General features: G+C 25.3%; 1 protein-coding gene across 1 annotated transcript in view; it reads right to left on the bottom strand.

The window, feature by feature from the left end:
* The window catches only part of LOC107439108 (spectrin beta chain), a 57,214-nt gene extending 30,797 nt beyond the window's left edge, over positions 1 to 26,417 (bottom strand). Inside the window, exons 1-18 of the mRNA XM_043039963.2 lie at positions 26,070 to 26,417; positions 20,743 to 20,883; positions 18,934 to 19,085; positions 14,676 to 14,849; positions 13,227 to 13,399; positions 12,942 to 13,057; positions 11,989 to 12,101; positions 11,599 to 11,786; positions 11,198 to 11,380; positions 9,474 to 9,735; positions 8,559 to 8,715; positions 6,204 to 6,448; positions 5,184 to 5,384; positions 4,990 to 5,106; positions 4,043 to 4,120; positions 3,766 to 3,930; positions 1,697 to 1,899; positions 126 to 222 (exon numbers count right to left, since the gene is read on the bottom strand). Of these exons, the coding sequence (XP_042895897.1) occupies positions 126 to 222; positions 1,697 to 1,899; positions 3,766 to 3,930; positions 4,043 to 4,120; positions 4,990 to 5,106; positions 5,184 to 5,384; positions 6,204 to 6,448; positions 8,559 to 8,715; positions 9,474 to 9,735; positions 11,198 to 11,380; positions 11,599 to 11,786; positions 11,989 to 12,101; positions 12,942 to 13,057; positions 13,227 to 13,399; positions 14,676 to 14,849; positions 18,934 to 19,085; positions 20,743 to 20,872 (2,754 nt within the window). The 5' untranslated portion in view covers positions 20,873 to 20,883; positions 26,070 to 26,417. The remainder of the gene's footprint in view (positions 1 to 125; positions 223 to 1,696; positions 1,900 to 3,765; positions 3,931 to 4,042; positions 4,121 to 4,989; positions 5,107 to 5,183; positions 5,385 to 6,203; positions 6,449 to 8,558; positions 8,716 to 9,473; positions 9,736 to 11,197; positions 11,381 to 11,598; positions 11,787 to 11,988; positions 12,102 to 12,941; positions 13,058 to 13,226; positions 13,400 to 14,675; positions 14,850 to 18,933; positions 19,086 to 20,742; positions 20,884 to 26,069) is intronic.
* Positions 26,418 to 26,751: the final 334 nt, after the last annotated feature.

Below are 26,751 nucleotides of genomic sequence, written 5' to 3'. Positions count from 1 at the left end.
ATTAATTAGATTTTAAAATTGCCAAAACTAGTTAAATTATACATGAAAATGGAATAATAAAAAAAGTTTAGAAAATATAAAACACTAACAAGCTTTTCAAGTTATGAACGAAATTTTCAACTTACAATTGTCTCTTTACATTCAATATGGAATGTTTGAACCCCATGATTAGAATTAATTTCCTCTTTCTTGTGTTCAGCAACTTCTCGAAGAGAGGACCATCTACATTGAAAACATAGAATAGTTAGAAGCACTATAAACAATCTAACTGTGGTAATTAAACATTTAATATTGAAATTTTAAATTATTTTAATAGCAATAGATTTATTTATCATGAAACCTTTTAGTACAGAATAAATATCATGCACTAGTTGACAACAAAGATAATTTTATCTTATATGTTCAGAATCTTAAGTGAAAGATGGATAGCAAATATTAAATTTGTTGCACTAATCACAAAGAAGTATTATGGGAAAACTTCAAGGATGATTCTTCTTATTCTGAAATCTAACAATTGGAAAAAATCCAAATAATTACATAAAATTTTGAAAATAAATGTGATTATTTCTACTGAATAAAGATAGCTTTAAAACAAATTTTAATATCCTTAATTTTTTTTATTTTTTATTTACACTGACTCTTAAGAGTTTGTTTATATGGTTTTGTGAAACAAAATTTTATGAAAACAAAATTGGGCACCACATGTTAAATAAGAATTAACATCAAATGAAGTAAGATATTATTTTAAATGCCTAGGATAATACTTACGATATTATTTTAATTAAATTAAAATTTTATTTAAGGTAAAGCAAACTTGGGAGGAACAAACTGAGATGAGATAGTAGAAAATCCAGAAATATTAGTCATAGCAAAGCAATTGGCATATTGCTTTGCATATATTCACTGGTACATACATGTAAGATTGAAAACCAAAGTGTAGATGTTAGAAGAAAATAAGCATTACAGAAGCAACAGCGAGATAGATGAGAAAAAGAAACTTCCCATTTCACTTTCTCGTGTAAAAACTATTTTGAATAACATTTACTTTACAGAGATTACTGACGGCCATTAAAGGAATAAGACGTCTCCTGATGATGTATTTAGATTTTGAAGAAATAATTGTCATTAATTAAAGATCAGGTTTTCAGTTTAAGATTTTTATTATTATTATTAATAGTTATTTATAAGTTGGAACCTTACACACAAACATACCACTCAGTCTTCTTTGTAGTGTCATTATGCCAGTCAAATCATTACCAAGCTCCTCTGTAGCATGTAGTAGTTAGTATATATATCAGAAGTCTGTCCAGGCCAAATTTACTACTGTTTTAGCGGTACCTTCACAAATTAAACTTAAGAAAAAATGGTAGTTTCACAAAATACTTTCTTAAAATTTTGTTTTTCTATCTTGTAAGAAACAATAAATCCATATTATTGTGTTGATATTTTAATATAATTTTTAATTTTCACAAATTATGTCTTAATTTTCATAAAATAGGTACCTCTCAGAAAAATCTAGACAGACCCCTGCATATATAAAGAAACTACTAAGTAAAATATTTTGCTATACTGCAAATTATGTAAAATATATTTAGCCAAAATGAATATTCATAGCATCTTAAGATAAATGTAAGCTTGCATAAAAGCAAAATCTACAGAATGTTAATGTTATGATAAAATATTAAATTTAAAATACCTTTGATTTAGTTGGTTTTGGCGAGCTAAAATTTCTTCAGAATTTGGATGTTCCACGTGCAACAACTGTCTTGCCAATTGGTTTACAACAGCCAACCTAGTAGCATTCGAGTTCATTTCCTGTTCAAATCCTTCAAATCTATGTTTCATTACTTCAATATCTTCCATGTCTCTGCTCATCACCATGCTCTCCATCATCTTGTCCTACAAAAAAAAAAAAGTTTAAATAATTAAAAAAAATGTTTTGTAATAACCAAAAATAATGAAATTACAAAAAAAAGGACATATATAACAAGCATAGAGGGAAATGAAATAACTAATTTTAAACAGGCAGAAAAATGCCAAAAAACACCTAAGATTTAGAAGAAGAAAAAGTTTGCTTGAAAAACAAGACAATTCAGTGCAGCAAATTTTTAAGTATAAATATTCTTGTCTCAGTCTTTGAATTGACTTCAAATGGTAAGCTCAATCAAATTCAATGCCATGATAATTAGAATTATTTTTTAACGTTAAATAAAAAAAATTATATATCATTAATATATCAATAGTTCAGAAACTGGTGTTTAAAAAATGTTTAAATGACATGTGATCTCAATCACACAATAAACTTCAAAATTTGACCAGTCTTTAAACATTAGAAAAAAATTTAAAAAATTATTTAAAAAAATATTTCTTGCTATTTTCAAATCTTCTCTGTACAAAAATTAGAAAATAATAAAAATTAAGAAAAAAGATCTTTTTTTTTTTAAAAAAAAAAAGGTAAAAATCAGGTCTGAATTATACATGCCTGTATTTTAATTACCTGATACATTAACAATTGATCCTTAATTCAACTGATTTAACCAACAACTATAACATTAGAAATATAAAAAACACTGATACATATATTAGTTAGATACAAAACAGTGCTTTCATCATAGAAAAAAAATGGGTGAGAATTTCTCACCCTTTCTCAAAAACAGGGTGAGATTTCAAAAAGTTAAGTGAGATTTCTAAAAACACAAAAACTCTTGAAAAAAAAATCATTTCTTTAATTATAATACATTTTTAACGTCTTCTATTTTTTAAAGCATTGAATATTTTTGGTGCATCATCATAGAAGATTTTGCCTTTACAAGGTATTTGTCCATCTTACATAAGTGCATAAAAAATTTGAACGTCTTACAAGAAGAAACCTTACCTACGGTAAACACGTGGTTGCAGAAAAATGTGTTCTGCTGTTCGGAAAGTTTCTGAACAATACTGGTAAATAGGGAGGCTAGATAATGGGGCAGATGTTGAAAATAATTAAAGATCCAGGAAGAAAAGTGAAACGGATTTTATTCTAAATGGCGTAATTTGAAGCTTTTTCCAAAATGCGAGAAAATGGCGAATTTTGAAATTGATTTATAGAATGCGCGAATTTCTCGCGGTAATCATTTTTTAATGCGAGAAAAGAAAAAAATATGCGAGATTCTCGCGTTCTCGCGCTGTAGTGAAAACACTGCAAAATCTAATGAAAAGTACCACTTTGACACTCAAAATATTTATAACCGAATAAACAGAAGAATTTAATATATGTTCTGATATGTTCAAATTTCAAACGATTTTGGTGAATTAGCAAGATACAAAGCTATGACAAAAATTCTTAAGAAAACTATTTTCACGAAGCATTATATTTAAAAATTTAAACTAATGTTTAATTCTATTCTTTAAGTTTTTGATCAGATTGCAGTAAGATTAAATTAAGAATTATTTAAGAATTTAAATGGCATTTCAAAAGTTAATTACTTCAGGGATAAGTAATGGTAAAAAAATATATCCCAGTGGCTAAAACATTAAAAAAAAAATTTTAAAAAAAGATCCAGATAGCAATGATATTGAGTTGACACAAAGAAAAATTTAAATTTTAAATAGCATTGAACAAAATGATTTATATCTTTAATAATCGGTTGTATTATATTTAAAAAAAAAAATATGAGCTCTTGACAATAAATTATTTAGCAGTTGGTTGAAAAATAATTAAAACTTAATTTAATAAGAAAAAAAAACATTTTTACTGTGTCTCTTTAAAATAAAGTTTATTAATACCTTTTCTTGAATCCATTGTTCTACACCATCAGCCTCATTAAAGAGTTTATACAATGAAAGGGCATCTAACAGTCGTTGCTTCCTTAATTTTGCAAGCTCCACAAGATCCTTGTATCGACGATCAATACTTGCCAATCTCTCCAGAACTTCTGGAGCTTCCCGGTCCTGAAATTGTGAACAATAGTTTTTAGACAAATTTGATTTTTAAAAAGACTTTATAAATATTTAAAAATTATAATTAATTTTTTTTTTCAATAAAGATTTAAACTTTGAATACCTTATCTCCAAGACCAGATGCTTGAGTATGCAGAGCATCAATAGTGTTTGCATAGTTCTTCAATTCATCAGTAACATCCTAATAATAGAATTTAAAGTTAAAATATATCAGGAATATACAAGAACTTTGTAAAAATTATACTTTACAATTTAGTAAAGAAAAAATTGTCACCTTAACGTATTTTACAATTGTACTTTTAATGGGTTCAGACATTGAAAAATTAAGGTAGAGGAGTTACTTAGCAATAAGACACCAACCTTTTAAATTTTTAACTAAGATCCTAGCTTATACAAATTTTTTGAATAAGTTGTTTTACAAGGAACTTAAACAAATTTGTATTATTTATGATACAATCTACATTTAAATCAATAATAATTATATCAAAATGAGTGAAATCAAATAAAAATAGGCCCCATTAATAAAGTTCAGAAAGCTTAAAAGCTAGAGCATCTTTAACTGACAGCAAATTTATTATAAATTTTTCCAATTTACAACAATTCAACTATCACACTAGCCCTTTATTTTTTTACTAATTTTTCTGATCAAACATTAATCTTACATTTACATTATCATTAAATCATAAAACAAAACATTTGACTAGGGTAATCTACAAACTAGGTATTTAATAATAACGATAATAATTACAAATATTTTAGATATATTTAATTTCCAATATTTCATAAACATGGTTCTGATCATTATAACATAATATTGTAATAGTATTAAATTTATAAAGCAATTACAACAGATACGATTTTAAAGTATTTCAGTGGAAGAAAAATTTGAATTGTTTATTGTGATATTCAAATAAATCCGCAAGAAAAATTTTAAACCGTGTAATAGTTGGTTTAAGTTTTAAAAAAATTTATTCAAAATTAGTATTAAAAAAAAGTAAGTTTTTCTTTAAATACTATGTATTTAAAAAGCAATTTTTAAAAAAAAACTACCTTGTGTTTTTTCAATAGGGACTGAACATTAGCTTCATCACAGCCAACGTCTTCACTGGAAACCAATCTAAGAGCATCCAACATCCAAGTGTCAACATCATCGGCATCAGCAAAGAACTAAAAGTAAAATCAAAAAATAATTAATACAATAATAAAGACAGTATTGATTTGGAGATTTAAAACGAAATACATACTTGATGATAATCAACAGCATCGTACAGGCGTTGTTTTCGCTGAGCCAGCAATTCTTTCAAGTGGTCCCACATACTATTAACTTCACCGATTCTATCACCAATTCTATCAGAGCCAAAGTGATTAGCAGTAATTAAATCTTCACCCACTTGAATAACATCTTGCAACTGTTGCTCATGTGAAGCAATTTCATCCTCCATAGCCTAAAATTAAGATAATTCTTGTTTTAGGACCTTAAATACTATTTAAAATTGTTGCAATTTTTTAAATACTGATTATAAATATAGTGAACGATGCAATATCTGGATGAACATAAAAGAGCCTATCATGTACATTTGTTTCAACAACCTGAATAACAAATTCCTGAAGATAATGCTTTCTGAATAACAATTCTTTCAAGGTTAATAAAAACAGATATACAATAAACTAATGTTAATTAAAAATCAAAAGAATCGAAAAAGTTAACAAAACTTTAAACTCTTATTTTTAACTTAAAATATGTTGAACTCTGAAACAATATAGCATAGTTGCATTCATGTAGATAATAATACTTTTTAAGAGCTAATATTTAAAATTAAAATCATAGTAGTAATTAAACATGACAAAAGTTAAGAAACGTTTGCTATAAGGTAATATCAGATAATTATAAACTGTTTTAACTATTAATATCCGTCTTCTATTCATATCCGTTCTTATAAGAATCCAAAAAATTCTGAAAAAAATTTATTTCCCAATAAAATTTATAAGGCAATTTCACTGTTTTTTACTACAAGTAATACATAAAATTTATTTAACATATTGGTCAAAAAACATTTCTAAAAAATATAAAAAAAGCTTGAAATATCATAGCCCCAGATATGAAAATAAAAATAATTTTGTTTTTATTCGTAAAAACTACATAAAATTATAACTCATAATTTTCCCTCTGATACGGAATCGCCCTATTGCATTATGCAGCCCATGATTTATGTAAACTGAGTAAAATAGTTACTACAAATTAAAATCTAAACTGTAAACATTACCTTGTTTTTGCTAATGAGGAGATGAACTGTGGTCAAGTCATGACCTATTTCTTCAGAAGACAAGATTTGTTCTTTTTCTTTTATGTAAGTTTCTTCTTCTGTCATATCCCAATAGAACTGCCATAATTTTCGAGACTCATCAAGCATGTTTCTTCTTTCAAGAGCTAAGTGGACCAGCTCTGAATAAGCAGCTTCTAATTGGTCAATTCGCTCAGTTACTATCTTAGGATCACATGGACGATAACCTACACACATACAATAAAGGAATAAGTCACTATAATAATTATACAAAAAAAAAAAAAAAAAAACATTTAAATTGTAATTAGATTAAATAGGGTATCTGTTACATTTTAGATTTTCAAATTCATGACTTTTCATGATTAATTCCAAGAATTTTTCATGACTAAACGAAGTTACTATTTTCTACGACAAATACACAACAATAAATTTAAAAAAGCATTATAATAACATTCATAGAAAAGACAGGTATAACCAAAACTGCTATACTCTGCATCTTCATTTCTACAGATTTTAAATTTAAAAAACAGTAAAGAAAGAGTTGAAGCAATAAAATAGCTGAAAAAAATACAAAAGCAAAAAAAATTTTTTCCCCCTACAGAATTGCATTTTAAAGATATTTTACTTGTTCATCGGAAAGGAAAGAAATACTCCTGATTTTTCTGTTCTTATTTCGGAATACAAAAAATTCGCCAATGACTGGCTTGCTTCAGCTAAAATCTTAAATTGATAAAATAAAATTAAAATAAATAATAACAGAAATTTTGAAATCACAGAAGTTTAAAAGATAATTCACTCTAGAAATGTTAGCACGATAAAAACATTTTATATTTTTTATTTCTAGAGCACAAAAAAAAAACATTTTATATTTTAATCAAATATGACTCTGAGTGGGGATATTGCAACAAATGCAGATATTTGGAACACCATGAAATTGGGGGGATTAAACATTTCATTTTAAAAATAAGATTCTTCGGCGACCTAAATCCATGACTTTTCATTATTTTTTCAAAAAAAATTGTTAAAATCATGACATTTCATGACAAATTTTGTTCAATAGTGAAATTCATGAGTTTCCAGATGTGCGGATACCCTGTTAAATTAAAAAAGGGTCACAGTAGTGCATTGATCAGTTTAAAAATACATTAAAGCTCATAAAATATTTAAAAAAAATTTTTTTTTTTAATTTCAAATTTAAGTTTTGTTAAGAACCTAACAATAACCTAAGTTACAACTATAAGCTTTATATTTCCCTCTTAACTATTTTCTTACAATCTTTAGAATTAAATCTGTGTTTAGTATGGCTAATTCCTGCTTGTAAACAATAATTGTTTAGTCTAATGATACTATACATTCTGTTACGAAAATAGTACAACAACCAAAAATAATTTGTTACTGCATCGCTTAAAATTAATAGTTACTCAAGGTTTTCTTCTCAAGAATATCAACTAAAACACTTTAAAAAAATGATTTTCACAAAAAAATTGCACTTAAAGGTTTCATGATGTTTAAAAAAAATACCTTCATTGAAAAATATTTGAATTATAAAATTATGTAGAAATTTTTTAAAATTATAACAATTTTATATAAAAAATATAAAATGGTAAAAAAGTGCAGCATTTAAATTTATTTTAAAACATACATATTTGTTCCAAATATATTTTACAATGAATATTTTTACCTCGTTTCCAACAAATATAAAGCTATAAATTCAATAAAATAATTGATTTTTCACACCCAAAAACTAAAATACACTTTTAAAATATTACATAAACAATTTCATTAAGTTTTTTAATTTATTTTTTGTATATTTTCTTTATTTTATTAAACATTTAAGCAAAGATTTTATGCAAAACCATCTTGGAATGACACATCATGGGTGCAAGTTGGAAAAAAGGCCAAGACTGAAAATATTTTGACTGAAATACCTAACATACAAAATATCCCCTCAAATAATGCAAACTAACTAAGAAAGCTTTACCATAATACATCAAGTTTAAATACTGTACAAATAACAACAGGACAAAAGAAAGTAGACCAATAACGTAGACCTAAAAAATATTTTTACGGACAGAAAAGAAAATTCCGATTTCCGTCTTCGAGTCAGTCTTGTTTCCGTCTTACTTCCGTCCGCGGACATTTTCGAAAGACGGAAATCCGTCCTGTGGACGGAAGACTTGCACCCATGCGACACCTATAAAAGCGGTTTTGAACTCACTGCAAAACTAATTTTCCTGTATTAATAGGTAAAGGGAACCTGAACAAGATAGAAATAATCTATTAAATTTGACTAAATGCATAAAGGGCAGGGACAAATCAATTATAGACATCTCTTACCATGCTCTTCTTCGGTAACAAATTTTTGAGAATGTTGTACAACAGCTTTCACCCTCTCGCCTAAAACATTTATATCAGCTTCTACCAGACTATGCTTTTGTAATAAGTCTTCAACTCCCATGAGATGTTTGCCATAATCTTTAGATAACAATCTAGCCTATTAAAATAAATTCAAAAGCATGTAAGAAAAAAGAAACAAAAACATTAATGGCAGTTTTAAAAATTACACAATATAAGTAAATTAAAAATTTATTAATAAAGAAATAACAGGTTATAAGTGGTTGTGATAGTGTTTAAATCTTGTATCTTTACAAAATATTAAAATTTTATACTGAATCCTTAATTTTGAAATTTTATTTATTTTACATTCTTTCTTATATTTTCGATTGCTATACGTTTCCCTAAGATGCTGTTTTGAAAAATGAAACGGATGATATTGTTTTAAAATCTATTGTCAAACATGATATTGTAAAAAAAAAAAGTTTACAAATAGCAAATTTTGAAAATTAAACAATGAAAAATATAAATTGTAATTATAAACTTTATTAATAAAAAAAACATGTTATAAGTAGTCCAGACAATGTTTAACTCTCGTGTCGTTACAAAATGTTAAAATTTAATACTGAATCTTTTATTTTGAAATTTGTGTTATCTTTTTGTATTCTTCGTTATATTTTTTCTTGCTAACATTTCCCAATGATGCTGTTGTAAAAAATAAAATGGANGTGATGACTTAAAAGTGCGATTAAAAATTGCCATTTTTTAAAATTTTTTTATTGTGTTTAGAAGCTCTCGCGGGCCGCACTTCAGTAGTCGAAGGGCCGCATTTGGCCCGCGGGCCGCAGGTTGTGCACCCCTACTCTAAGATATTTAAAAGCAAAAACCAAAAAAATAAACAGGAAATAAAAATGCCACCAACCTGGCATTAATTCTCTCAATGTCATGATAGTTTTCAGTCTCTAGTTCTTGAGCAACAGCAACAACTGCTTGTACTCTTTCTTCATAAGCATAAATATCAGTCTCTATTGCTTCGTGTTTTTTAGCAGCTGCTTCAACTGATGCCAAATCAAAGCCGAAGTTGTCTTGTGACACAAGGCGTTGGTTTTCACTTAGCCAAGCTTCTCTCATTCCAGCCTTACGATCAAATCTGGCAGCTAATTGTTCCAATTTTTCTTGCCTAAAAAATTATTTTTTATAATTAGAAAGAATAAGTTAAAATCTTTTACATTGCATGAAATTGAGATACGAAAATTCATTAATATTGGCACTCAAAGTTTACAAACAAAATTTAGTGTTCATACACTAAGGTAGGTCATTGTTTATGGAACCAAAATGATAGTATGTCCATTTCTGCACCATTCACATTTTTTTCTTTATTTAGTCTACAGACTATTTCTTTTTTCTTTTAAGTAATGTTGGCTGAGACTATGTATCACTAAGTTATTCTGAAAGATAATTGAAACACTTTTAATAGAAAATTAATCTATAAGTTTTTTTTTTTTTTTTTTTTTAATTTTTACTCAGAATTTTTAAAGACATTTTTTTAAGCAAAATGAAGTGTATATATTAATTCTTTATTAAAAAAATAAAGATTTTAAAATCAAATAAATAAAAAATATGCACTTTAATTTAAAGTCTCTACAGTTCGCTCAGTTTTCTACTAACTGGTAGCAAGGGCAATTGCAAACAAGCATCGAGAAAAATTATTATTTCATCAATCTAATGTCTTGTGTGACAAATTGTTCATTGAACATTTGAGTAAAATATATATTTCTGTATACCTAATTTTAACAACTCCAGCTTTAACATAAAAAATTTAAAAATACAAAAAAATTTACAAAATTTAAATGCTACAGAAATAGTTTGCTCTCTGCTTCATTAACAGCATATCTATATTAAGGAAAAAGAAAGAATCAAGTTAGTAATTTTTTTTCCGCTGAAATACCTGTTAGTAATCATAAAGGTGAAGAAATTTATACGCATTTATTTCCATTAAAAAAATACATCTAAAAGTATTATAACAACAAAAAATTTTAGCAAGCACCATTAAACTAATTTTATTTCTTTATTTGGCAGACGCCCAGCACGGGTAAGCCATTTATATAGGGAATAAAAAAATTACCACAAAAAAAAAGAAAGTAAAGTATATACTAATTCTTTTTTTCTTTTTTTTTTTAACCGAAAAAATTTAAATCTTCAACTACACATTATTTTGTAAAACAAAACTACAAAGTTCAATATATACATATACAAAAAGTTAAAAAAATCTCAAAAAGATTTAGTGAACTAAACAAAATTAAATGATTTATGAAACAGAAAAAAAAAAAAAAAAACAAGTTTCAAAAAGCGAATAAAATGTTTCAAAAATCACATTTTTAACTTTACTAATGAATTAATTGTAACAGAAAAAAAAAATACTTTAGGATGTATAAATAGCTTCAGTTAAAGAAAAAATTTAAAATATAATGCCCAGCTGATTATGTCAAAAAAGTATCAAAATTATTGTCAGTATCATTTTCATATTTGAAAATAATTTACCTTCGATTTCTGAATTTTGTAATTACTGAATAATAAGAGAGAAGAGAAAAAATTCAAATTCAACCATTTCACAAAAGGAAAAAAAGTTTTTTTCAAATAACCTGATCAATTCTTCTCTCAATGCCAACTCTCTTTCATGTTCAGCTTTTTCAAGACGTTCCCAAGCTCTATTAATATCAGCAATCATCATACCTTCTTTTGGAGCATATGGTTTCTGGTTGTTAGCTCTCATTTTACTTACTAAAGTAAACAGAGCTATTTCAAGATTACCTTTTTCAGTGAATCTATAAAAAAATAGATATATATATATATGTAATTCATCAAAAGAAAGAACAATTTATATCAACAATGCAAAACAAAATATTCTTTACAACCATGAAATATATTTTAAAAAATATTTGAAACCTCTTGCAGGCAAGAGGTATCAAACTAGCTCAGTATATTTTAATGCATTTTTTAGCATTATATTTAATGTTTAATAGCAAAAATTCAATATATTTACTTTGGTGGTTTTTCAGCAGTTCTGTAGTTATTAAATGCAGACATTTGTTGTCTCACACCAGTTAATGAATTGGCAAACTTTCTGTCAGATAAAGCTGTTATTGTTTGCTCAATCCATTGAAGAAGATCTGATGTTAATGTTTCATATTCATCAATCAATTGGTCATTTTCCTTTGCTAAACCTATGACCTAAAATTAAAAGATTTGCAAAGTTAAAGAAATAGGTTAAACTAATGACAAAATGATGCAATCATTAACTAATAGATAAAAAGTATACAGGTAATAAAAATATGTTACTAAAACTAAAATAAAAAATTCAAATTATTTAATTTAATATTTACATCATTTCATTGTAACTCAAGAAAAACAAATATTGTAAGCTCAAAGTTACCTTTCCAATTCTTCTACCTTGAACTGTCTCTTGCTTCATTTTTGAGAAGTAATGATAATATGTGACAACATATGTAATGATAGATTTTTCATCCGGACTCTCCACATAAACATCTAAAAATAATTAATTTTAGAATTTTATGTTAACTTGATCCACTATAGTTTACACACATATCTCACTATCTTTCAACTTATTCCTTATAAAAAAATATATCACTTTTAAATGTAAAAAAAAGCAGGAAATATTTAAAATGGCTTTAATTACAACAAGAAACTTAGTCTTAAAAAAGAAGCAAAGAAAAAAAAACATGAATGGTACAGTAACTCTGAAATGATAAGTGAATTATCAAAATTACAGGAGTTCTCATATGTTCATTTTTTATAGCTAAACCTATGTGTAATAGACAATTTTAACTTTATTTTGTCACCATAAAAAAAAACATGAAAAAAGAAATTAAGACTAAAGAATGCATGGCTGCAAATACAATAACATACAAAAAATATTATGAAACTTAACATTTTTTGCCAGCACTTCAAGGCATAATCATGTAAATAGAATATATATATATGTAAATAACATAATATTCAAATTAAATAACATAAGGAGAAGGAACATAATTTTTTTTCCAGTTACATAATTTTTTAAAAAATTAACTAAAACAATCAAGGGGGAGAAAATGAAATATTAGGGGTCTAGGAACCATATTACTTATAATATATACATTAGTTGTTTTATAAGTGAAGATACCGATTGTTCTAGAACTAATTGGACAAACAGTATGAGACATTTAAAGAATTTGAATTATCTAGAGTTAACTGTATTACATAATTAACTGTTGTTAGTTGATCTTATATCAAACAAAACTCTTTTGATTGCTAAGAAGTGGCTCCCAAAGTTAATTTTTTAATAAAAACGTACAATTAACAAAAAAATTATAGATATTAGCTGCTTACCTTCAGCATCCAACAGTCTTGTAACCCCAAGATTTTGTTCAGCTGTAGTAAATGCATTGTTCAAATTATGTATCGCATTAGATTTTGATAACTTATCATACTGTATCAAATCAGGTCTGAAAAAAAAATATTCATATAATTAAGAAAATAAATTTATTTCTATTTCAAATTAAATAAAGTATAAAAGCAAGTATTCTTCTTCTGAATTAAGTATTCTCAAAAATGCCTTAAAATTAATTCAAAAATTTTCAATGTTTGAAATGATACTTATGAAGCTAAATATACCTGTGCTTATGAATAATAGCATTGAAAGCTAAACCATCTCTCCAACTTGTTGTGAAATTCCTGATATTTACATTTGGATAACCTGCTGTTTTCATTTGGCACCATAATAACAATGCATCTTTAGCAGATTTAGTTTCTTGATTATCAACTTCCTCAATTGTAATATCTTGAATCTAAAAAATAATTAGATGGTTATGATGAAAAGGACTTTCAATAAAAAAAAAATTAATCTTTCAAAGCAAACTTTTCAAATTTGCCAAAATTTGTTTAATTTTGTATTCAATTCAGTAAAGCACAGAACTGAAGGGGTAGGCATACACTTATTCGGGTCTAAATAACAAAACATTTGCATTGCTTCTTATAAAACAAAAACCTTTCAAACCCTTAAAAAAAAATTGATGGAAAATTTTACTCACAACACATTTGAAAAACAATCAAATATTTAAAAAAAAAATAATAATAAAGCTGAGGTTAGCAAAAACCATCCAATATAATTAATGTTTAATCTGGTACAAATTTCATTTATTTAATCAAAAATATAAATAAATAAAACAGTTATTTAAAAATATGTATGTAGTGAGTTCTTAAAGTGCAGGTAATTAAGAAACTAAAAATTTGCCATTATTATTTTGCCTCAACTTGTGAAAATATTAAGTTTTCTAATATTCCCGTTGGAGAAGTAATTCATAGATTATGTTGGCACTTACCACCATCATTGGTGAACAAACACTAAAGTTTGATGAGTTTATTCCAACATTTTGTGACATTAGAATAGAGCATACAGTTGTTAAAGTATATTTTTACCAAATTATCTTTACATTTATTATACACGAAATTAGAAATGATATTTTACTTTCTTTTAATTAAGTGATAAATATTTTTCTTTTAATTGCTAGCAACTAGTTTCTGATAAATTTGCAGCAAATGTGTTAAAAATATAAGCATTAAATGAAATTTTGCTAATCAAATGCTCTAATTGTATTGCATAGGGATAAAAGATACAATAAGTCAAATAAGATTTTTTTAATTAGAAAAAATGATTTAAATTTTAAGGTAAAATAATCACATACATATTACATAAATGTAAGAAAAGAACTAACATGCTATATAATACAAGTTTAACTTTAAAAGTTAAAATATTTATGCTATATTGTGGTTAAACAATGCAGGTATGGATTTTAACAATAGTTATCAGAGAACTATATTAATTGTATTCTTGTATGTTGTGTTCTGTATTATAAAGTATTCATATAGTTTCCAAGATATTTTTAAAAACAACATAGTAAAATTGATTGACTCAATATTGAAGTTGATTATAACATAATTTAAAAATAACAATCATAACAATAACTAGACTCCAGTAATAAATTATGAAAAAAATTTAGGCAAATTTTTATTCATCAAAATAATTAAATCAGGTGTTAATTAAGGTAATTAGGTGTAAATTACCTGAAATCTCAAAATGATAGTCCATATAAGGCCAAGAGTTAAGCGTGGGTTTCCATCTACAATATCATGAGAACCCAAATTTTCTAAGTGAACACGTTGGTCCTTTAAAAACTGTAGAGCTTTGTCTACATTTTCCAAACAATGTATTCTCATTTTGCCTTTAGTAGGTTTCGGCTAAAAAAAAAGATATAACAATAAGCAAAGCATAAGAAAAAATAAAACATAAAAATTAGAAAATTAATATTAAAATATGTTTTTAAACGAACCACATCGAATTGTTTATCTTTTAGATATGTACAAGCTATTTTGAAATTTCAAAATAACATAAGACTAAATTTCACTTTAAAACTCCTTGTCAGGAACAGCAATGTAAATATTGAATCTGAAAATTGTATCCTATATAAAATCTGACAACTCAAACCAAATTTTTAAAAAAAATCTGATCACTCGTTCGTCAGTTTAGATAAAACAATAATAAGCATGATTTAACTATATATGATTTGGTTTAGGCCAGTCAAAGAAATTTTACCCTTGAAAGAGTGTTCGATTCACTTTTATGTACTGCACTTAATATTAGGCAATAGGAAGTACAATGACTTACATTGGTTTATAAAATTATCCGTATTATATTTTAAATATAACAGAATAAATGCAATATTAAAAATGTTCAAACCAACCCTTAATAAAATCAACTTTATTTAATACAATCAAGCTTTTAGAGAACACAGGGGTGATTGTGAGTCTAAATCAAAATTCCAAAAAATTTCTTAAATAAAAATTTAAATCAAAATATTAGAAAAAAATTTAAACAAGATTTTTTCATTTTTCTCAATATTTCTTAGTTTACTTAAAATATATTTAAAATTTTACACATACCTATGATGACCTGGAGAAGTAATTGAAATTTACAAACATGTCTTTTTTTTTGAGTTTATGATTATAATAACTATTCACTGATAAAAAATGAATATTAATCTTGAATATAAGCTTATAAAATAGCTGGCTCACCCTTACAAACAAATAAAATAAACTGGGTTTTTAAGTTCCACCTTTGAAAATTTGATTTCCGGAAACTTTTGCGATCAATGATTTTTTGAAACGTTTGAACCTTCGATCTCCGGAAACTTCCGGATAATGGTTAGCGAAAAAATCCGGAAATCCGGATTTTTTCCGCAGCAATTTAGAGTTTTCTTTTATTTAAAAAAAAAACAAAAATTTGAATTCTTTACTTAATACTTTTATTTTAAACTTAGAAAGATATGTAGCAGATAGATATCAATTCAAACCTGAAACCTGCGAACTAAAACAAAAACTCTACAAGTCTAAACACTTTTTGGAAAATTGAATGGTCACAGTTAAAAAAGAAAAGAAGCATAGAGAGTAATGAAAACTGCTTATGAATTAAAGAAAGCTATGGAATACCCATCAATATCAATATAATCAATAACTTAACCATTTATTGATACCTTCATGGTTGAAAGTATGAAACTGCCATAGCAAGGTTAAGAAAGTATTCAAATGTAAATAAACTAAGAAAAAAAAAGATTTAATGTCCTACTTCAATGAAATAAACCATTTATATTCTGTATAATAAAAAATATTAAAAAAAGTATAAGATAATATGATTGAACAATTTTAAACCAGTTAGCTGGTCAAATTATAATTCAGCTATTAATCAAGTTTGAGTTTACATTTATTTTAACATAACCTAAAAATTTGAGTGTTAAGGATAAATTCAAAATGCTTTTTCAAATTTATCATTGAATCTAAATATAATATTAGAAATAATTTAAGTTTTTGCAAACTATCAAATAATATTGAATTTTTAATTTAAAATTAAGCATATCAAACAATATGCTACTATTTTAAGACCCTTCAGTAAATTTAAAAAAATTAAGCTCATATTTAAACAAAATATCAAATATATAACAAAACAGTTAAAATAAGGCATAAATATGGTAAGTTAAGTTTTTATTAAATTTTCAAAGTCTAACTTAGAAACTTTTTTTCTCCGTAAGAATAGATACACCAGTTTACAAAATAAACTGCTCTGTAAAATGAAACATCCTCAGAAGAAAAGTTTTTAAAAGTCAAAGGTACTATACAAGCTTAAAAATCTGCAAAAAATTTAATTAAGTCTAAAACTTTTAATTAAGCCTTAACTAGTTAATTATGTCAGCTATTAAAATATTTTTATTAAATTACTTTTTGAGATATAGATATCAGATTTAATATAAGTTGCCAGAAATCATGACCTAAATTTCACTCTTATACAAAGTTAAATTTCACTCTTATACAAAGTTAGTAAGTGAAAAGAAAGTAGATAAATTTCCTATCTTCATTTCTACTACAACTAGCTTATAATTAAATAAGATCATAAATCCTTTTCAAACATTAATGTGAATTTTCTATTCATGCATTGCTACAAAATTAGAATAATTCATCAACAAGACATCAAGAATTTGAAATTCATGATAGGAAATACCTATAAAAAACATTCTTTATTTTCTTCGTTATTTAAAACAAATTATGGCAACAAAATTTGTTATTACTTTCTATGTTAGTTTCTCAAGGAAAGGAATCAATTTTAGACACACCATGCCAAAAATTCACCTTACTCACCAAATATATTTCTTTTTTAAACCCAACAGAAATGATATCTAGATAAAGTGTCATTCATCAGAAAACAATGTAATACAAATTTCAATACAAGGAAATTTAATACAAAATGTAGAACATTTATTAAGGCAATCAAGATTGAGCGCTTATAATTGACAGTTTTAATAATTCAAGGAAAAAAAGGAATTTTATTTTTAAAACAGTGACTTTTAAATTTTTGACAATTCTCATTAAAAATTATTTTAATAATAAATAAAAAGAGAAATGCTCATAAAAGATTTTTAAAAAATTGAATCATTGTCACATTTGGTTAAAAACATTTGATTTATAAAAAAATTTCAACAATTCATAAAATAAAAACTATGTATATTTGTTTCAAGTAAACTTGTTTCTACTTTTTTCTCAACTCTGGTCAAAACACTGATTCTTGCAGGAAAAAAAATAATAAGAGTTGAACAAATGAATTTCAATAAATTATTTTAAAAATTCAAAAAAATATCTTAACAATACTCAGAACCTTAAAAATATAAATATGAATTTGGAACTCATTCAACATCACAAATGAAATGTAAAGTCTGTCAATATTATAAAATAATTTAAAATTTTACTTCTTTTTGCTAAATTACATGAAATATAAAATTTTAAATGTTTAAAATTCGGCTCATTTTTTTTAATTAGATAAATGTATTTCTTACTCAAGTTAATAGCTCAGCTCTGGATTTTGCAATCTTAATAAACTTTATCGTTGAGCATAATTAATAAACTATGATAAAATTTTAATATGGATTAAGAATTTTTTAGCATAAAATGAATGAAAATACATAACAGAGTTCTCCCTAGGAATAAAAAAGGACAGGGCACTTTTTCTCTAAATAGGAGACCTTGAGTTTTGAAAGGGCACTCACTTAACACCATAAAAATTAATCAAGATGTGTAATATGCAAATAACTGAATATTTTCCTCAAAAATTTTGAAATTACGTTGCATACTAGTTTATGTGCATATTTCAAAAAGTAATTTTCTCTTAGAGAAATTAGAATAAGAGACTTCCTTAGAATAAGAGAAAAATTTTTAAAAATAATTGAAGGCATGAGATTTTTTTTCTTCAAAAAGAATAATTATCATAAACAAAAAATGATAATATAATGATATGATAAATAAAAAAAATAATTAATTATAATTTAAACTGAAAATAACACGAAAACAACCATTTAAAGGTGTATTTTTTTCCAAAAAAAAGGGGGGTATATTTAAAAAATAGTTTTAAAATTTAATATCATTTAAAAAATGTATTAACCCTCCAAAAAAGGCTTAAAAAACTTAATCAGTCGAAAATAATTCTAAGAAGGTAAATATTTGTGCTAGCAATCAGAGTTAAACCTATAAACACTGATAATTTTACAAGTGTGTAATTATTATTTAAAGAGTGAATTAATTTATTTTTTTTTTAAAATGGAACATGAATAAAAAAGGCAGTGTTCTTAAGGGATGGTGGCTTATTTTTACAAAAAGGGCGAAGAGGGTGAATTTATTAGGAAGTGGGAAGGGATGCCCTTCAAGAATAAATGCCCTTCAGAGAACACTGTACATAATTTGACAACACTAAATTGAACAAAATATTTTATTGTAAATTACTTACTAATCTTTCACCAGATAGAATCTCTAAAAGCTTTATTAACATTTTTCCATCTCTTAAATCTGTGTACAAGTCTGATATTCTACTATTGGCCCTCACAAGATGAGAATTTACCCATTTACAAAAGGTTTTCTTTTGTACAGCTTCTCTTTCATCTGCAATACAGAATTGTTTAACATATTTTAGTATTTTACAGAAGCAAACTTTGCAGAATATGTTTAAAGGATAATAAGAAAAACAATTATTTAATGTCAAATACAATTTTAAGAATACATAAAATATAACATTAATTTGCAAAATTCTGCAATTTTTTAATTTTTTTTCACTAATTAACAAAGCATTTTTCTCTTAATAGTAACAGTAGAATAGATGGGAAAAAGACTTTCACTAAAGTGTTTATTTAGAAGAAAAAAGTTGGAACACTTTTTAAATAGATACAAATCAAGTTTTGTATTTAATTTATACACAAATTAATAGCACATAATTTATACACTTGTCTAACAACTTTTTACTTACTTATAAAACTTATTAAATTTAAAAGATAAATCTTGTGAACTTGAATGACGAACAACTTGAAAAACTGAGCATTTTGCTTTAATTTTCTGAGTTACTGTGTATTTTAACTAGAATTTTAAGCTATTTAACCATTTTTTATACTTATATAACAAACTAACTTCTCTTCATGTTATTCAATAAAAAAAAAGAGGTATATATATGTTGAAAAATTCCACATAAAATTATTTGGATTTTGAATGCTTTTAGGATAATACATATGAAAATTCAAAATAAGTAATCCTCGACATTCTGTGATGTGAATGTCAGCATTTAGATAGTTTTGATGAAAATTCAAAACAGTTGTTAAACCTCCCTTCTACATACATTGCATTGCGCATGATGGCAAGTATTAAAACTGAAAAAATAATATTATTGATTTAAAAATCTGCCAGTAATGTTTGTGAAAAATTAACATTAGCTGTAAAAAATAAAATTATTTAACAGAGTTGAGACAGACAGAATAATGCTGACATTCACCCTAGAGAACCTTAACAATTGTAAGATTTTTTCTTTCACAAAGATATCATACAGATTTTAAGTTCACAGTGACATTTCAAATATTGGTTCCTTAATACATAACCTAAACAAATATTTAAAAAAAAAAGCATTGTTTAACTCCGAAAAAATTATTTTAATATGCTATTAAATGTAAATAAATATTTCCCCAAAAAAGTACACATTTTTTACATCAATACATTAAACTAATTGCATTTAATATATATCAATACACAAAATTTCTATTAATAACATACATAAATTTATACTCCTTTATTTCATAAAAAGTAAAAATAAAATTTTTAAAAAAAATTTAAGAGTGGACGGAGAAGAGTAGTTCTTAAAGCGAATTATGGCAGTCTTCAAGCATGCCTAATTTTATATGATGATTAAAAAATAAATAAAATTTAAAGAACATTATAGAAAATAAAAAAAAGACTAAAATATTCATTATAAATAACATATTAATAGCAACAAAAAAAAATATTTTAATATTCTCGATGATCAACAACTGTAATTCAATATTGATTGCAATGTGGAATAATTAAAATTTTAATGTTATTTGAAAAATATAAAAAAAAATAATTTGAATAAATGACCATTAAAAAAAGGTTGAAATTTAACAATTAAAAAAAATTAATTACATTCAAACATTGAAAAGTTCTTGCATGTTTGTATTCTCCACTTGTGTCAACATAGACATTTAGAAAATACAGTACTTGGAATATTAAAAATACATACTATATCATAAAAGATATATACCTGCTAGTGCTTTAATTCTGGATCTTTCAAACAACCTAGATGAGCTATTTCCACCATCATAATCATAGTCATCCAACTCCTGTTGATTAACAGGGTCCCACCGGACAGCAACAGATATATCTGTTGTCATGGCTCACTTATCTAATTTAATATAATTAAACATAATTAGAAAATATTTTTATTATATTGATACAATAATAGACAAATCAGTTTTTAAAAATATAAAAATTAAAAGAGTAAATGACACATAAGTGCTTATTGGGAGACCAAATAATTATTTTTGGTAATAAAAATGAAAAAATCTGATTATTTCCTGAACTACAACAGTTGCATAAAATTATTTTATAGTCATTCCAAAAAAGTCACATTTAATGTTTACCTTAATAATAAAAATTATTTAAAAATAATAATAAAGGGTTTAATATTTAAAAACAATGAATGAAACAATTTTGCATTTATGACAGAACTCATACTATAGGAGAAACTAAGAAAAATGCTGTATTTTTCTAGTCATTATGTGTGTGTAAAGAAGATAATAAGAGAGATAAAGATTAGAAGAAAAAAAATTTCTTTCTTTAGAAATAAAAATTATAATTTTCAGAATAAAACATCATTTAACTCTTAAAAAAAAAAAATTTGAAAAAATTCTTATTTAAATTATAATTAAAATGACTGAAATGAATAATTTTGTGAGTTTAAAATGGGACATCAAAAAATTGTATCAGCAACTATGAAAAAAAAACTTTTTTAAACAGTCCCTTTAAAGCAGATATTTGATATTCATGTTAAAAATTATATATGAATTTGATTCTTGATATAGTTTTTAAAAAAAATGATTTATAACTAAGATTCCAAAAATAAAGATAAATAAAAAAATTCTAGTTTTTTAATAGTTTTTTTTAAACCAAAAATGAATAGTCATCATTCTAAAACTTATGAGTCTGGTTTTTGTTTCATTTAAATAAATTTATCTTTATCAATGGCACATTTACATAACTAAGAAAAAAAAATGAATATCTTCTTGATTTCTCAAAATATATATGTACCTTCACTAAATAAAAACAAACAAACAAAAAATCATTAATTTGTCTTTATATTTACAGATAACAAGACAGGATGAACAAAAGGAAGTTCAGTAAAAAGAATCTTGAGACCAGCTCAGCAGACTCATTATTTAATTCAAAGGAACTCTACAGCTAATTTTGGACCTGAGTCATAAAAGTTTCATGCATCTATGACTTATCATGGTGATTATTAAAACAATAGGTTGCAGTAACTAGGGACTAAACACAAATTAAATTTCTTTCTCTTTATAAACTTAAAAGAACATTCTGTTGTTTCCCTTTTTTGTGTGAATAAACATACATATTTTATATGAAACTTTTGTGTGTACATTTGTGCAAAGACATAAATTCTCATTCAATAATGGCATAGGTTAGTTTGCTAATTTGTATAATTATAGTTTATTGCAACTATTTAGATTTATTTGAAATCACTGCATGAATGAAACTTGAATAAAATCTAGCAAACATGAACAGAAAAGATTTGAGCAGTTGACAGAATGGTTTTGGACAGGATGGTAAAAACCTTTGTTTTTAACCCGTACTTTGCTTTTTTGTTCATAACTTTGCCAAACCTCCACAAAAATACTCAATATTAAACTTGTCTTTCATAATTAAATTGTATGGTATTAATTTAGTCTCACTACATAAATATTATAAAATTGCAAAGATATTGTTTTTTTTTTTTTACAATTATCCATAATAGCAAAATATTACACATAAATTGTGTTAACTTCACTTGTATATTTCAATACTAATTCAATTTATGAAATACTTAAAAAATTATATTCCTTTAGATTAGTTTTAAAAATAAATAAAAGTTCAGTATCTTCTTTTAATTTCATTTAAATGTAATAATATTTAAATGTATCAACTAGTTAGTAAATTTAGTTTTTTTTTACTATACATTAATATTTCAGTATCAAACTATTGAAAACTTAATTTGTTATAATATTTCAAAATTCAAAGAAAATAAATAAACATAAGATACTTGAAATTTAAATTATTAAAATAAGACATTTTACTCATAACAAAACTACAGAAGATGGAAATTAATTTAAGGAAAGATTTCTGTATTGTTTTCTACGGCAGAATAATCGCCAAGTCTTGACTACTTCCGGGCAGCAACCTGGGAGAAACAATAAAAATATCACAAAAAGAGAACAATTCAAAGGGTATAACTCATAGTAAACCTCTCCATGTTTTCTAATTTTTCCCATTTAAAATCTATTTGGCTCCTTGGCAATTTTAGTTGGAATAGCAGATCACGCTACAGAAATATACCCCAATTTAATATTATTTTTCCCGAATGTATAGAGTACCACAGACTAATTTTTAACATTTTTAATTAATAACTTCACAATTTTTTAATAAATAATGAATTTCTATTCTTTTTAAGTAATATAATTGAGATCAAATCAAATAATGCAAAAAAAATTACATATCACAATGATTAGGAAATAATCCAGACTAAATTAAAATGCTATTTTATTTTTAATACTTATAAAAGTGAACCCTTTGAAGTAAAAGCTTTTACAACTCAAAAAATGATCTAAACTTCTTTATCAGATTTTTAACATAAGTTTGGAAAAACATCAAAATTTAAATTGTTTCATTAGAAAAAAAAAACATTTGCTTTATCAAATATTGATAAAGTAAATTAGGGGTGCACAACCTGCGGCCCGCGAGCCAAATGCGGTCCATCGGCTGTTGATGTGTGGCCCGCGGGAACTTCTGAAAGCTACAGAAAATTTTTTTTATTTTGTTTGAACAATATTAATTTTCTTAAATTAAAATAATTAATTCAAATTTATATTACTCTAAAATGCCTATATTTTTTGCACTTTCATTCTGCATGCTTCTTTTTGGTTAGAATTTATATCCCCCCTAATATTTATGTATATCTATATATATTTGATAAATTAATAATTGTTCAAAATCAAAAAAATTTTTTGAAAAAAGTGTGTTTTTTATTCAAATAATTAAAAGCATTTAATTTTTTGTTAATATGTTATTAAGTTAACTGATAGAAATATTAAGTACATAGAACACTAATATTTAGATAAAAATTATCATATTTGCCGCTAACATGACTAAATATGCGTGCTGCCCTTCGTTAATCTACCTGCTGTGCAAGTGGCCTTTTACTCAAAAAGGTTGTGCACCCCTAAAGTAAATTGATTTCTTTGATTAAATTTGAGATTTAATCAAAGAATTTCAAAGTAATTCCATTCTTTGTTCCAGATTGTTATAGAAACATATAACCATTAGTAAAAAAAAAAAAAAAAAAAAAAAAAAAAAAAAAAAAAAAAAAAAAAAAAAAAAAAAAAAAAAANAAAAAAAAAAAAAAAAAAATTTGAAGAAATAAAAAATTTACATATTGTGTATGTATTTTAAATACCTTATTACCAAAAGTGAACAGATTATAATTTTATTGATATTCATATAAAAGCATATGTATATTGTAATTGTTGATATTTCTATAACACGAGCTATGTCAAAATAATCGCCAAATCTTTGCAGCTTCCAGGCAATCGCTGTCTAAAAGAAAATGTCACGGAAGGGGATCAATTCTAAACGTATAACTAAAAATAACCCACAAACAAACCTCTACATGTTTATTTAAAAATAAAAAATAAACTTGCCGGCTTTCTATCTGGTACCTTGGCAATTGTAGTTAGCCTGATAGATCACAATAAGGAAATATACCCCCTTTTTCTTAATGTCAATCTGACATGGAATCACCCAACAATTATCATGAAAACTGCAGTTGGAACTATAATAATTATTGTAATATATTTATCAATGAGATATTTCCCTTGTCAGCATTAAATACATAAACAAATTTTATCCTTAATTAGAGATTTTAACAGCTACAAGAGAATGAAATTAAATCATGATACAACTGAACAAGCACACAATAGGATCTAAAATTGAAATATTAATATTTTCACAAACATACACTTTAGTTAGAATTATAAACTGCTTTAAGCGATTAGTACTAACCATCTGAGGCCTTTATATATATTATGATTTTACAGAAAAATAAAAACTATAATTTGTCCACATTTTAATAACTACAATTTTATTCAAGCTTTGGGAAGATTAATGTATCATGATCTGTGGCAGAATAATTGGCGATTCTTGGAAACTTCCGTGCAGTGGAGAAACTAAAAAAACATCAGAGAAAGGGAACAACTTGAAAGATATAACTCATAGCCACCCGCGGGCAAACATGTACATGTATCTTTTTTAAAAATTTGCAAGTATAAAATCTATTATTTGTCACCTTGGCGATTGTTGTTTGCGCAACAGATCACATAATCCCCAAAGTTTTTAAATAAAATTACTTTAACAACAGCAATAAACAACAGAATTAAATAAACTTATTCTCCATCTATTATTTCTACTAACAATATTATAGATAAAACTTGAAAATTTTGAATTCATTTCGAATAATAAAATAGCAAATACTACAAATTTAATAAAATTAAATATATAAAATAAAATATCCCAAAAATTATTAAATAATTTAATAATATTAATTACATTTAAGTCTAAGAAACTTGAAAATCTTTCATGCATTTTGTATATACAGTGAGATATTAAATACAAATACTAATATAATATTCTTTATACACATGAAATATTTTAAAATAACTTTATTTTTCCTCTAACATTATAATAATATTACATTGTTCGAAGCTTGAAAATATTGTATGAATTTCAAAACAGTGAAGAAGCAAAAAAACAACTACCTACTTTAATAAATATGCTGATTGCATGACTCAAAAATGCTAATCATAGACATGACATAACAATAGAGTAATGAAGACATTTTTAAATGATAAAATTAAGTTGAAATTAAAAAGTAAGCTGGAAATATATAAACATTAAAAAAAATTAATACATCTGACTTCCCTGACCCATAAGTGTGACCGATTAAATAGGACTGTATATGTCAAATCTTTCTGTAAGTAACGTAAAAAATAAAAACTATATCATAAAAATCAAACATTAAAAGATATTCGTGGAAAAATGCTTCAAATAATACAAATTTAGAATCTTGGTAAATATAGCTAGCAATACACGGATGAGCAAACTTAATAAACCCGGTGTTGACCCCACCCATTATTTACTATATAGAAAGGAAAGATAGCTTTAATTACTTTAAGCCTAACGATAAAATCGTTTTCTAACAATTTATTGTAACTTTAAATAACATATATTTGTATATGTAATCGCATAGATTTCATATTAACTTACCTTCAACCACCACACAAACTATGAATTTATAAACAGACAGGTTAACAGTGAAAACAACCCCAGCATCAAACCAGAACAGTTGACTGCGGTACGATCAGACCGCTGTTGCGGAAGAATATTTTAACCCCACCCTTCGGAAGGAAATTATATTTCTTGCAATAGTTCTAGAAACAATCATCTAGCAATAAATAGATAGAAGATGCAGGAAGAATACTTCCGGACGATGCTTAAAATTTTACAGCTAAATTTTCGATGTGCATTTGGTAAAGAGACTCTGGGAAAATAGGAAGTCTGACGTCACACTTTAATATAGAAACTAACCTATCCCGGCGTTCAATTTTAGGAGGTGACGTATTGTCATTGGCTCTGACTATGTGATGTGTAAAAACTGTAGACTAAAATAGTATAAAAAAATTTTTATAAAATATCATAACCAAAACTGAGTTTTTTTATAAATAAGAATATAACAATAATGCGAAAGATTATGATAAGCTATTCAAGACCGGACTATTGTTTCCATTTAAATAAATAAATACGTTTTCCTTCCCTTTAATTTTTTTTTTCTTTCCGATGCTGTTATTAACATTTCTTCAATGTTTTTCCTAATATTTTAGGGAAAAAACCTAATTAATACCTAAAATTCCTCTAAAAAATTTTTATTTATTTGATAATCATTCCAGCA

Source organism: Parasteatoda tepidariorum, chromosome 5 (assembly GCF_043381705.1).
Source record: "Parasteatoda tepidariorum isolate YZ-2023 chromosome 5, CAS_Ptep_4.0, whole genome shotgun sequence".
NCBI lineage: Eukaryota > Metazoa > Arthropoda > Arachnida > Araneae > Theridiidae > Parasteatoda > Parasteatoda tepidariorum.
The sequence above is the reverse complement of the archived record's forward strand: the minus strand, read 5'-3'. Positions and strand labels throughout refer to the sequence as shown.